Source organism: Lottia gigantea (genome assembly GCF_000327385.1).
Source record: "Lottia gigantea unplaced genomic scaffold LOTGIsca_31, whole genome shotgun sequence".
NCBI lineage: Eukaryota > Metazoa > Mollusca > Gastropoda > Lottiidae > Lottia > Lottia gigantea.
This window is the reverse complement of record NW_008709027.1, coordinates 196,673-211,836: the sequence shown is the minus strand read 5'-3', so window position 1 is coordinate 211,836 and position 15,164 is coordinate 196,673. Positions and strand designations below refer to the sequence as shown.

At 32.7% G+C, this 15,164-nt stretch overlaps 1 protein-coding gene across 1 annotated transcript; it reads left to right on the top strand.

Moving 5' to 3' along the window:
* Nucleotides 1-3,911: 3,911 nt before the first annotated feature.
* On the top strand, nucleotides 3,912-6,827 carry LOTGIDRAFT_119476 (hypothetical protein; the record flags this gene model as incomplete). Its single annotated transcript, XM_009057676.1, has 8 exons — nucleotides 3,912-4,187; nucleotides 4,470-4,577; nucleotides 4,790-4,947; nucleotides 5,210-5,368; nucleotides 5,513-5,622; nucleotides 5,857-5,968; nucleotides 6,235-6,362; nucleotides 6,676-6,827. 8 exons carry the CDS (start codon nucleotides 3,912-3,914, stop codon nucleotides 6,825-6,827), a joined length of 1,203 nt encoding a protein of 400 aa, XP_009055924.1.
* Nucleotides 6,828-15,164: the final 8,337 nt, after the last annotated feature.

Genomic DNA, 15,164 nt, shown 5'->3' with positions numbered 1-15,164 from the left:
CAAGAACAAGGACAATAACTCATATTATATATTTTTCGATTATTCTGATTTTCAATAGAGTTCATCCATGGGTGATTACTAACACTCATACCAAGTTCCATCTAAATCCGTAAAGATTTGTGCCTTCTGGAGTGTTTACTAGCTTAAACTTAAACGCGTTTTAAAGAACAAGGGCAATAACTTATACTAAATATTTTTCAATTTTTCTGATCATCCGTGGGTGATTACAATACAAACAAAGAAGACCCCCCTCCACCTTTTATTGGATTCGGTTCATTTCCCTGTGGAGGTCCTACTTGTCGCACATGCGAACACATACATGTTACCCATTTTTTCAAAAATAACAAGAACGGAAAATTGTTTGCGATGAATAACCTAATTTCTTGCGGAGATCAAAATATCATATACCTAATTTCTTGTAAAAAATGCGATGTACAATATGTTGGCGAGACTCAAAATGCGCTTCGAACGCGATTCAATGGCCATCGCTATGATATAGTGCATGGCAAGGATAGACCAATTGCGAATCACTTCAACCTTCCCGATCATTCCATTGATGACCTTCTCATCATGCCTATAGAAACCGTTTCTACATCACCTAGTATGAAACCTAAGCTTAGACGTCTACAACGCGAAAGTTATTGGATCGATCAACTGCAGACTGTGAGGCCAAATGGACTCAACATTCAACATGATAACCAGATAATACCCTTTATAACGACATTTGATTCTACAGCTACCAAAGCCTCCATAATAGTCAAACGCCATTACTCGGAACTTCAGAACAAATTTCCCCATGTATACACAAAACGTTTGGTTGTAGCTTACAAAAGAAATCAAAATCTTAGCAATTTCCTCTTTCACGGTAGACTTGAACCATTGAACAATGTCCATTCATCCTAGGAGCATAGATTTGTTAATATAAATGTATCATGTTCTATCAATAAATTAATCTATTTCTGAGTTAGATTTCAGGGAATACTTATTTCAGGACTGGTGCCATGGCTATATACAGTATATTATATAACATGCAGTGTATTTTTGTGTTTGTGTCTTTTCAACTAAAATCATACTATTGACTAACTAATTTTCGCATAATCAATAGACTTATCTATTGCTCTGTGACCTAGGCCAGTGCTTTCATTGCGACTCGTCTCAATACACCCTAACACCAAGTTTTGTGTCTATTTCTTTTATCGGCCGAATTTCTTCGTCGTTCATGTCATGTGATCAGTACATAATGGCAGACGGCCGAAGAAAGGTTTTTGTCGCTTCTGTCAGTGCTATCTATTTATTTCTCGGAAAGAAAAACGCAGATGAAATCGGAACTCATAGTCCAAAAGTTGGATAATTCTTTATATACATTGAGTCAGCATTAATGACATTTTAAATTACCACAAAATGACTAGGTAGGTCTAGGCCTACCGATACTTACAAGCCATTGCAAGCCTCTGGGCTCAAACCCACTTACAAACCAGTGACGCAAGGCCTAATCCCGCCAACATACGTTCACAGTTCATAATGCTGTGAATTACGACGAAATAAACGAGAAAAAGACACGAGACAACAAACAAAAGTTTTATTATAAATAGCTACAATATCGGTGAACATATCTATACAAATTACATAACATAACACCTAAAACCTGAACAATTTTAATGAGCAGATAGATCAGAGTTCTTAAAACTCACGTCAAAAAATACAAACTATGTGCCAAAGAATCCATGGTACAGGACGAACGATATATGAGCTAACATACTAGAGCTTTTATACCCTACGATCTTGCACACTGCACGTGGAAAACCGACATTGGCTGTCATTGGATAATAATTCATAACTACTACGAATGGAGGATCTGGCACGCTAAAATACCATGCGCAGTTTAAATCAAGTGCGACTAAACATTCTAGAAGGCATCATATTTCCGGTAAACAAACACAACCGGAATCACGCTGTCTAAAAATAGACAGCCTATAAATATCAATAAACGTACAGCATGCGGACCCAGTAATTAATTTTATTCTAATGATTGTATCTGTGCTATTTTTAGATATCCTCTTTCTCCCTTCTTTTTAGGGGTTCCGTATGCCTATTTTAGATTAATTTTTGGTCTAGATTTGGAATTTGATGCATTTTCTTTCAAATTTTGTGAGATGATGAGAGATTTTCATGCGGAAGGATAATTCTAAAAATAGTCGTTTTGTGTGCATTGACAGTCAAGCCAATGTTGGTAAAATGTAGTGGTCTACTTTCAGTTTAGCAAGTTCAAGATTTTCATGATATATTGAATTTTTGGAAAGTGGAAAGTTTTCAACTAGATTTCTGGAAAATAATTATAGAAGGTTGAATTTTGAGATTTTACATGGAAACAGATGTCAAATGAATTACCGGAGTGTGCCCATGCAGCAGACGAGAGGAACTAGCTTCAAGAGGGGTGGGTGCTGAGCTGTTTCTCTCGTGTGCGCTGAATTTTTATTGACATTTCTGTCTCGAGAGGGAGGAAAATATCTATCCTATATTTTCTGCTTGAAGGCCAGAAATGTGAGGACCGACGCCGTGTGCCAGCTAAGCTAGAAAAAGTAGTTAACCAATAGAAACGTATTGACGGACCTCGTGGTATCAACATGAATTGTGAAAGATCAACTAGCTGAACATGCCAAGACTAACAGTTGCTTCACACTGTTAATTCTGAAGGGCAATGAGGTCATTTTGATCAGTTGGTGCAGTCCAAACCTTTTCGTTGACGTACGGAATTGGTAGAAAATTTTCTTTTGAGACAATAGCTCCGACGAGACTTAAGGGACATATCCAAGTAAATCTTCTACAAAAGAAATTTTGAGGGTTTGACTAATCACTCAATAGAATATGAAAATCTAATGAGATTAAAATTATGCAATTTGGTTTATTCACAATAAAGTAAAAAAAAAAAAGAATTTTCCCGACATAGTATCACAATGTCTTAAATGTGTACTTTATTTAAAATTAACCTTAAGTTGCAAAATAAATATTTTTTTTCATCATTGAGTCACTAGTCAAACCCTTTAAATGTGTTACAATCGATACCCATGAAAATAAAATGGACTGGATGTTTTTATGTTTTGACGGTATCTGGATGAGCAAAAATATCAGCTGTGTTTGATTATACAACTGCAGACGTGATATAAACAGAGGCAGATGTTTCGGACTAGATTGCAACAAACGATTTTGCATTAGCTAGAGTTTAAACATAATGTCCTCATATCAAGTAATCATCAAATACAATAGAAAAAAATACATACCACAGTTTGTACTCCTCATAATATGCATTCTTCTACGTAGCTCAGGTAATACACGATTGATAAATTTATACTCCATGAACTGGTTTTAGACGCCATCAACCTTTGTACTAAAGTGCAAGTAAAAAGCTATTAGGTTTAGAATACTTCACAGGTAAAAATCTATGTTTTTACCCTTCAAAATAATATAGAGGAATCAATGTTACCCAATTTATCTCTAGGCTACACAAAGAATCATTTGGAAAGCAAAAAATTGAAATCTATGGTGCGTCTTGTCACTCTCGTGTAGCCCAAATAGTAGTGGTGGAAAGGGACGAAGTATCTTAATTTTTGCTTTTTGCCTAGGATTCCTCTCTTTAACAAGAGATGTTTTATGTTTATGTTTTTCAATGTTTTATAATACTATAAATTAAAATGGAAGTGGCTTCAATCATATTATCTAATAATTCTCTAATCGTCTATTTTTTGCATCAGAGGATCATTCTGTGAGTGCCAACTCCATTTATTCTAAAAAAAATATGATTCGTTTTCTTTTGTGAATTTTGTTGGCCACTTTGACACATTTCCCAGCAATCTTAAGCGCAATAAAACTATTCTGTCATTAATTCAGATAATAAGTGCTGTTAACTAGTCATCATGATCTATCTGATGATATTTTTAACCTGTTTACCAATATTGGCTCTCTACCTCCTGATACCAGAGAGATCACCTATACATGGTGTTTACAGACAGAAAGGACGGTGGTATTATCTGAAATACTGGATATTTAGAATGATTTTCTGGTTACGATCTTACCAGAATAAGAGATTAACAAAGAGCACCAAGAATAATAATGCTGGGTATGGGTTAAGATCAAGGGTATCACCAGGGGAAATGGACAAAGTTCAGACCTTGAATCATGACCATCCACTGGTAAGCAAAACAAATGAGCAATTGCATCAAAATATCCAGATTCCAATAACAAGAACAAGAACAATACGAATGTTAAACAAATTTGTCTTTGATGGTTGAACAAATTTCGGTAATGTGTTTCGGACCAGAATACGACCATGTTCCTCCCTTTTGTTAAAGAATAAACACTCGATCCGTTTTTGTCTACAAGTATATAATGGCACTTAAGCGAATAAATTTCAGTTATTGAAGGCCAGGTTACATGTATAAGTAAATTTGGTTTCTCTTTAATTGGTGTTCTAGGCTGTTGATGCTGTATATTTTAATGGTGGAAGTAAAGATGGTGTTTATATGGTTTTAGCTACAGCAAGAAGACACAACAATTTAACACAGACTATTCTTATACTAAGGGTATTACAATTAAATATTGGTACTTTTAGCTGACACACCAGTTTCATACTCGCTATGGACGGGGAGATCACCAATTATAAAATTTAATCGAACATTGATATATATTACTATTTCATAATTCATAATATATTCAAATTAAAGACACAATTAACACAAACCAACAAACGTACATCACACTCCATTTATATTATATTCATCTATAATTATTTAAGCTACCAGGAATTGGGTTATTAGAAATGCCAACACAGCCAGACACTAACCTAGTAGGAAAGTCAAAACATTTTTCAGCAGGTGGGCTAACACTGAAACCTGTTGAACCAATGAAGAAATGGAAATTATCATTTAATGGTCAACTAAGGTATGTGGGCTCGTTACAGAGATTCTAGCATTTATATTGATGTTTTCGATTTGTACACAGCTATTTGTCAACAGTTTTTCATCGGAGCTCTAAAGTATTATTCTCTCCTTATGGTATAAATATCTCTTAATCCATAGGTTATGGTATTCAGTCGTCATTCCTTCTTCCTAACCATTCTTTATACGTAATTGTATCCTTTTTTTTTATTCATATGTTCTTTGGTTCTTTGATTTTTGTCAGTGAATCCCAAGTTGGGTGTTTTTTTCTAATTTAGGGTGGAAGAAACTAACAAATATTTAACAGTTTCATTTGAATTAGAGTGGAATTGTTTAACACCATACTTTGATTTTGATACTGATCTGAACCCGAATGTTATGTCTGATGCTATAGCAAGAGAAAAGTGGTCTCGGGAGTATTTTAACACTCTTCAAAAGTGAGTAATCAGTTCATTTTTAAAATCAGACACAAACACACACATGAGATCAAGCAATTCCTTTATAACCATGTTACTTTTGAATATAAATACCATCATTCTTCAATAATTTATGGGTATAAAGTTTTAAATGATTATTTTCAGAGCACACCAAACACATTATGAGCAATTTGGTGAAATAAAAGGTAATATTGGTATAGAGGGATACCATACTTATCATATTGAGATTCAGGGTGTTCGAGATCATTCTTATGGTTAGTAATTAATGCAAATATTCAAGCAAAATCATTATCAGAAACTTCTGTATGTGTTTGTATTATCGCAATGGAAAATGTGCTAAACAGCGACCGAAAACAAACAACTTCCATTTAGAACTTTTTATGAGATAAAACAAAACCCCATTCGTTTCCCTGTAAATGGACTGTTCATTGTAAAGTTTGACATTGTTGATTATTTTGCTTTTCCATAGTAAATTGTAATGGTTTTAGGTAATATTCGTGATTGGAAACACATTCATAGATATGGTATACAGTATATGTATTTTGTTGATGGAACATCAGCGTGTATTGGGGTAATTTGTATGCCATCAACTATGTCGAGGTATATTGTTTTTAAGAATGTTATGTAATGTGTAAGACACATGCTAACGCTAGGTTTGTTTTCATTTGCCTTCGTTATAAAAAAATATATCAGCTAAAGTCTTCATATCCACAATATTGTCAAGCTCTATCATCTATTTCGTGTAGCTAAAATGTTGTTCAAGCTATGTAATATTATCATCTTCTGTTTTTATCTCTAAATCATTTCAAAGCAAGCAACAATTGATATAATTATTTTTCACACTTCCTTATTATTCTTCATGCTAGGTTAGTTATAGGTTACGTGTTTAAACCTAATGGTAGCATGGAAACCGTATCTAGTACTGATTTTGAACTGTATAATTTTGGTGATGATGGTAATCCCCCGGTGCAGCTGAGCTTCAATTTTACCACAGGTATTATTTGATCCTAATTTTGTTATAAATCAGCTCAAGGTGTTTTCGTTATAGTCTAGGGTAGAGCCACTGGACCGCATATACAAGTATTTGAACTTTCAACTTTTGCATTCTTTTAATCTACTTCAGTTGAGCGTAACAATAGTATGCAAGCCACGTATTCTTAGCGCTAGGATGTCCTAGGTTCTTATCTTCCAACATTGATTCTTGGACATCCTAGCGCTAAGATCGTTTGGAGAATACATGGCCAGGAACCACACTCATTTCATATTGATTGCATTACGTTATTTGCATGATTGTGATAATTTGACAGGTACCACGGAATATAAACTAGATATAGAGGTAATAGAATGTCCTGTATTTTACATGGGTGAAAATTGGGATGCTAAAATATATGAACGATTTTGTAAATTTCAATTAAATGGTGTAGTTGGATGGGGTATCAGTGAATGGGATTATAGGTAAGTAACTATGGTCACTAACACTTCCTATATGGCATCTGTCATTCTGCAACATCTAAAAATGATCAAAGATTTTCCCGACCTTGTCTTGTTTGTTTTATGGATATTGAAAGTATCTTTTTGGTGATTAAGAAACTTGGTAATATTTAATATTAAAGCAGGCATTGTTCATTTTATCCACGTGTGCTTTTATGAAAAAGAACCACTAGTGTATAAAAGAGGTTCCTAATGTCACAATACACCTCAAATATTTGTGAGCTTGAATAGAGGTTATGACGTATGAGCTAGCTTTTGATCTAAATTAACTCTTTAATTTCAGGAACGAAGGTGGAAAAGCAGTTGATTCCATATAAAACTTTTTTTTAGATTTATATTTAATATATATTTACAATTTACATACAATTTATACATGTTATGTTGGAAAAATTATTTTCACAAAACGATTTTATAAATTGTTCATGGTTTAAGAAAGCTCAGTGGCCATAACGATTAATCATGCGAAAAATGTTTCACAATAACCACCTTACCAAAGGCGTTGCTACAGTATGGGTATGTAAAAACATTACTTTCTTTCGAAGCGTGAAAGATGACGTGCCAGGTACAAAAGTGGCAAGGTATAATGTGAGAATCGCTAATTGGATGCGCTGTAGTTGACAATAAGTATGTATATATTATCAGTTTTAGATTTAGATAAATAAGGAAGGATCAAGAACAAAATTTTATTTTGACAACACGCAAATTTAAAATCCATTTTGATAGATTTTTTCAAAGGTCTAGATAACTCAAACTACATGTGACATAAACTTGACTTAAAATTCTCAAACTTGGCCAATAAGGGTAGATAGGGCCTACTAGTCTTATGACCTACTCAATGTAATAACTACATATCATAATCTCTCTATAATTCCATAAATCCATTAAACTAAGTAATTATCCTTACGTAATTATGAATATTTTTTCAATAATTACTTTGTCTTATGGATAAAGTGGATTGTACAGAGAATTTGTTGTATGTTTTTACACAAGGTATGTTAACGATGAATATAAAACCCTTCTTCGCAAAGTTTCAAAAGTAAAATTGAACGTGCATTCATATAGGTAATGATACCACCCATTAGTTCTCTTTCGGAAAGCTACTTTAAGGTATGTTGATCTTGAAGTGTAGCTTTAGTGAAAAAACATTCCTTCAAGCAATAAACTGAAAAGTAAAAGAAATAAAGTTTGAAAACAATATCTGAAAGGATTAGAAACGTATCACCAATAGGACATGGTCATATCAGGTTGAACAATTGACTTATCAATTTACATGTGGAGATCTAACATTACACAGTATCTGACTGACATAATGTTGATAGATGAGATTATTTGAACGTTTCTACACCAACTATCACCTCTTTTATATAATATATTGTCTGTTAATACACTATTCTCTAAACAAATGACTAACTATGAAGAGGTCTAATCTACGTACTATATTTAGAAACTTTTTTACAAACACTTACTTCATATCATAAGTGCCATTTTATTATACTCACATGTTTTACTCTCTTCCTGAGCAATTTTCATAAAGCAATTTTTTTTAACAAGTCCAGAACAAACAGGTGTGCCTTGGTGAATACTTACAATAGCAAATAATATTTACACTGCACGTAGAAATTCAGTTAACTTATAATCACAACATGGATATTGATAATACTAGATAGGATATAATAAGTTATATTAGAAAATTACCATGTAAATTAATTGGATTATAATGAGACTAATACAGGTAAGATGGGTAGGATTTTTTTAAAAACATGTCTTGCAGGGAAAAGAATTTTACTCGACTATAAAAGTGCTTATCAAGGCAATGCCCTACAAAATATGCAGCACTAGAACGGAACACATTAACATAAACAAATTCATCCGAGACCACATCAATCTCTGAAGTATGGAAGCAGATTTTGCTTTAAAACAGCCCGGCAATATCGCCATTCATTGAAACATCAGAAATTCCATCAATTCCAATTAGTATGAAAAACCAAAGAGACAGATTCGTAATTTTCGGCGATTGATTTGGATCTTGAATATATTTAATATTGTTCATAGGTTTTAGACAAGTACGCAAATCGCAAAATTCCTCACAAATATCTCAAACAAGGAATTTCACTATCTATTTCTATGTACTTTCTATAACAGAGTCTCAAGAAAAGGATGAGGATAATTCTGGACACACATAGATTTATAAGGACAATTATTACAGAATAACTTAGCTGAGACTAAGGTACAATAAGTCAAAAAAATAAAAAATGACGAAACTGTCCCTTTAAACTTCTAACAATGAAGGTGCTTTAGCAATGCTTGTCTCAAATCGTTCACCGAAACATCGTCAAATTCAATCTCTTTAAAGAGAAGCTGACATGGATCTCAATATCGCTATTATTTTTTATTATTATGTCTTACCAAAGTCGGATTAAAACGCTGACATTCAATATAAACGGATTATAGACCGGTCGACGAATGTAAGCTTACTGGGTCGATGGCAATAATTAGGCCTACGTGAATGCCATATAGATAACTGTTCATATTTCAACTTAGTTACGGGGTAGGTCACTATCATGCTTCCCCAAAACTTAATACCACAGTTAATATAATATCAAAAAGTGTGGAATACGTTATTTTATTGAATATAGGAATTTGACTACATAGATTGGGTTTTAGTGTAAATGTATAGTTTATATAGGCTATTATACCACTGTGAACCTTGTATAAATTCTTAATTATGTGGATTATTTTGATCATTCCTATTAATAAGTAAGCTTTACAGATAATATCGTAAACAGATCGTTACAAATAAAAATTTCCTTAAACAAGGGGGGATAATATTATAAAGTTAAATTATTAATTGCGGACTCAGACCCCTAAAACTTTTTATGTAAATGATTGTATTTGTAGTCCGTGTTATTTTTAGAATGTAGTCCGTTTAGAAATTCTCTTTCTCCCTCCCTTTTGGATATTTTGTATGGCTATTTTTGACTTAATTTTGGTCTAGATTTGGAATTTGATGTCTGAAATTGCATTTTCTTTCAGATTTTGTGAAAACAGTGCATTAACAGTCAAGCCGATGTTGGAAAAATTTAGTGGTCTACTTTCAGTTTGGCTAGCACAAGATTTTCATGGTCATGATGTAATATTGAATTTTTGTCTAGAAACTAAGTATTAGTCAGGCTTTCATGTGACATATTGAAAAGTTTTCTGAGATTTCTGGTAAAAGTTATAGAAGGTTGAATTTCGTGATTTAACATGGAAAATATGGCAAATGAATTACCGGCCTGAGTCCTTGATTTACATCAAGGGAGGCTACGCTCGGTCAAATTTCATGCAATCAAAAAAATGATGTACAAGTCGATACGCTAAAAAATATTTCACACTTAAAGGAAATAACTGTGCCAACTAATTTCTGATTCGAAAGTAGGTCAACCGGAAAATGTGTCCGACAGAACTGTAACTGATAGTCATCTGATATGATGGAATATAGTACTTCATTGTCATAAAGTTATTTTAGTTACAACTTTCAATTTGGTGGACATAAAACACTGTTAAAAAGTAAATAATTTACATCCTGCTAAAAGATTGCATATGAAAACACCATCCCTTTGTTGCTTAAAATAGCCGAATTAGGTTATATGAGGTGTTCCTTACCTGCAAATGTAAAAGCGTCGAGAGCTAACACGAACTCTTCCAACTGGAAGATATGATAGGTTGATAAACTCCAGTAACAATGGGAGAGGAGACAAGGATCTTCAAAAAGGGGACAAAACTCGTGTATCTCTACCATATAGAATTATTTCTAAGAAGTGACGCAGTGTGTTACTTCTATCATTACATTATTTATGTCCTGATGACATTCTGGTGAAGACAAACCCAGCAGCTTATTCGAACATGGTCAGTAAATCATCTAAGACAAAGATGATTTTCATTCACCATACTCCAGCATGTTTTTAACATTATTATTTTCGTTTTCTTAAAAACAAATTATTGGCAAATACCCATGCCACTCATCATCTCATCAAAATTGAAGGTCCTTATCGAAGAGTTTTCTGGTTGACATCACGTTATTTTTGCCAAATGAAATCACTTTCTTTGAGAAGTTTGCTCGGAAACAAATAGATATTTCGTTAATTTAAAACTCTAACAATATTTAAATATTCTAACACAAGTTGTTTCCCCTGAGATATTCTTTGGATTCTAGTACAAGCTTGCCCAGAATAGGCGCTCACAATAACTCGTCTTAAGGAAAATAGGGGTCGAGCTTTCATATTTAAGTGTTTGGACTTTGCCTCTCACTTGTGCTACTACGTTGAAGTATGTTCTGAACACCTCGCCTCACTAGTGAGTTTCAACTTTCTAAAGTAGTGAGACTACTATTTCAATAAAAGATTTTGACTTTACCTAGTAAAATGAAACAAAAATCTTTCTGTTGAATGATGGCTTGAACGCTATTTGCGACATTGCCTGATCAAGTTTGTCCAGAAATACATTCCTTTTCTGTCGGTTACTCCACTAAATATCTATCTCGTTGTTCTGGGTAATTCTGGAATATTCATTGATTAACATTGAAAACCTATTTTAAACTGCTTTATATCGGTTATAGCATAGATTCTAATATATCATACTGGTTTCGGGTTACAATATTTTCATAGACATAGTAATTCACAACTAAACACAAAATGAAACGCTTATTATTTAAATTCATATTGATACTTATTATCGATGCGAGCAATTACGAAAATTTCCATTTTTTCTCAAAAGCAAACCTTGCCAAGGTTATGTGGTCCTATATTTTCTAGGTTGCAATGTCAGATAATATCTGGATCAAGAAAGTTTGTCCAAAAAATTTCGACATCTTTTCTTACTATCACCTTAGAGTAGATTTTTACGGTGGATTCAGATTACCGTGAAATATAATCAGCTGATAAGATAGTCGCAAGATATATAAAATACCATTTAATATAACATTTTTATTAAAATGAACCCGAGAAATGTGATGTTATCTAAATACTTTAATCAGAGAATGGTTGCGTCAATGACACTTTTATAGTAATATCCTTAGAATCTATCCTTAATATGTTAGAAGGGCAACAGTAAATCTTTCATTTCGACAATGACAGCTAACTTATATGTCTGCGTTTACATTCAAAAGTTAACTGCCGAATATTACAATAATTTTTCCCATCTTGAGAAAAAAAAGTATCATGTCATTTTTATTCAAAGCCAGAGATCGTCGTTCTTTTGTTATATCATGATTTATATGCAAGTTATTGTATAATCATCATATTTGGAGGGCATGGTGACATCTGATGAATTCCTTAAGAGTGGGATTTCAATAGAGTTTAAAGGGATGTACTTGCTTCCAAACTAAAGCGCAACACAGCTATCAGTGAAACTTTGTATAATGAAATAAAACATCTGGTTTGTCTGCAAACAAAAAAATAAACTCTGGTCAAGTCATTACTAGAGCTTGAGAAATTAAACACTGAATCCATGTATCAATTTATCACAACCAATTAAAACCTAGTTGGCTCCCAATTGACTTTGCATGGATCTATATAGATGGGCAAGCAAATTCATTGACGAAAAAAGAAAACGATTGATAATAATGATAAACGTTGTGAGCAGCTATGATTGATTGATGGCTTAAATCTCTCAAGGTCAAATTAGTTGATAACCTGTTCACTTGTGTATGTCATTTATTTTTTATCTAATCACTTAAAAGGGAAATTATATTTATAACATTCTGTAATTCTACATAAAGGAAATTAGCACAGAAATTATGAAAACATAGTTTTCCGACTTAGACCGACTTTTGAAAATCTAACAATAATTTAGATTTTTAAAACGGCAGTGAAGACTTTACTGAATAAACCTTTAAACTTGGTCCTTTGTCTTGACTAAATAGTGGCCTAGTCAGAATTTTGAGAAACATGCTTATTGTTTAAATATCTCTGGAAGTACAGAAAACACAAACACACAACATGAACCACACAGATAGTTATTGTATGGATGCTTATTTTTCAAAATTTATATTAGTTATATAATGTGAGTTTCGCCATTTGAGGTGAAAATTGGCAGTTAACAATCTATCCGAAGAGAACCTTTCAGGGTAGCCATGCTAAAGTTATCATCCATTTTTCTATTGTGAACATTGTCGATCATATTTAACCACGAACTTATAGGATATTAATTTAATATATTAACTCTGTTGATTAATGCAATAATGTGATTTATGATAACTTAGCGGTTTTTGAGTTATTGTCCTTGACTTAGGAAAAACGCGTCAAAATTTGTTTGTGAACACAATAGAGACTACAATTTTCAACTGATTTTAATGACATTTGGTGTGATCATTTATATTTCATGTGATTTTTATACGCCCATATGGAAATGTGGACTTATATTGCCGTCGCCCCTGTATATTGGTGAGATCTTGGTCAAGTTCGAATTTAACGATTTTTCGATGAACGGTTTTTGACTTATTGTCCTTGACTTAGATAAAATGCTTCAAAATTTGTTCATAAACACAATAGAGACTACAGATTTCATGTTATTTTTATGATGAATGAAATGAAATGAATAGAGTTTTACGTCTTTTTATTTATATTGGTGAGATCTTGGTCAAGTTTGAATTTTCAACGATTTCACTTTTAACAATTTGATAACGATTTTAGAAAATTTTGTGGAATTACTCAGCATAAATAACTGGACGTAAATATATATATCATTGAATCAAACTAATAAAATTTCTCTGATATGAGAAAATTCGTACTTTATCACTAAAGACTGCCTTATCATTTCTGACAGCTGCCAGTGGGCGTATGTTACCTTGCCTGGCAAGCTATCTTTATGAATTACACCACCCCTCTTTAATTGTTATATGTCTATGCATTTTGATTATGAATTACACCACCCTTCTTTAATTGTTATATAAGTATATGCATTTTGATTTCTACACTTGTGATATTAAAAGGTGTCATTTTTGTAAATACCATAATTTCCTCAGAAATACGTTTAAAAACTAGAAATGTGTGGATACCTCGGTAGTCAGAATAGAATAGGTGTGTATGACAGATGAGAATATACAGATAACATTGATAATTAATATACAAATAATACATTTACATACCATCAATTGGTCATTAGTTACTAAGACACTATAAAATACACAAACCTACCATAGACGTCAGCAAATCTACAGATACCCCAGTTAGTAAAGCTTTAATCTATAAGAATCAATATAAGATCTGACGTTACGATAACGACTACGGCCACTGTAATATGTTAATGGTAAAAATCTTAGATGAAAAAAATGTGTAATTAAATTCAATTTAAATTACTAGAATTTTTATATAGGTAAATTTAAAGAAATTTGTCAAAGATACTAATTTTAAGATTATTTACATTACTTTTGTTGAGCCCTGAGTAGATATGGAACCATACATGTATATCACAGATTTGTCATATTTTGAATGATTTTACGATGTCGACAATAAAACTTTTTAACTCAGTTTTTCAATTTTGAAGAGATCTAACCTCGCACGTGAAGTATAGAAACCATTGTTCCAAATTTCTCATATAAAAACAAGCTGGAGCAAAAGGATTCAATTGATTCTGGTGAACACCATAGGTTGATGACTGTGAAATATTACTGCTTATAAAAGGAGAGTTAATCTACAAAGATTATCTAACATTTTTATTAAGTATTTTCTAGTAGAAATATGCGAAGAACTGATTTGAGCGATGTAGGTCTTTTTTTGTTAACGGCGTGTCCCAATTCCAGACATTTTTTCCTTTCCTTACAAACAGGTGTCAATTTGAGTTTAAACTGTGTTAAATGCTTTGTCAAATGTGTCTAGGTAACTATATAATGATTGTTGAGATTCCTAGATCTTACATGTTACATTACAGTTGTAATATAATATATTCATAGAATTTCAACCGTACGTCTAATCCGACATTTTTGAAAAATATATGTATATGAATGGATTTTGTTTTATTCATCATTTGGAAACAAGAGGAAAGTAACCTTGGTCACTGAAAAATGAAAGTAATATCCTTGGTATATTTAACAAAAGGATTATACTTTGGCTTGTGGCATACACGTCAACTTTGCAAAAATAATGACCAATTATGGTCTGAAAAACAATAAAGCGTCGACATGGAATATGTTGTCATACACCAACATGCTTTCAACTGTTTTCTCTGATGGCCCTTTTTTGCAAGTGTCCGCATGCCTAATATAGGCCTTATATGTGTGAATGTGATAGCCGAAAACGTTTTAGTTTTCGTTTCTTATATTTTTTAC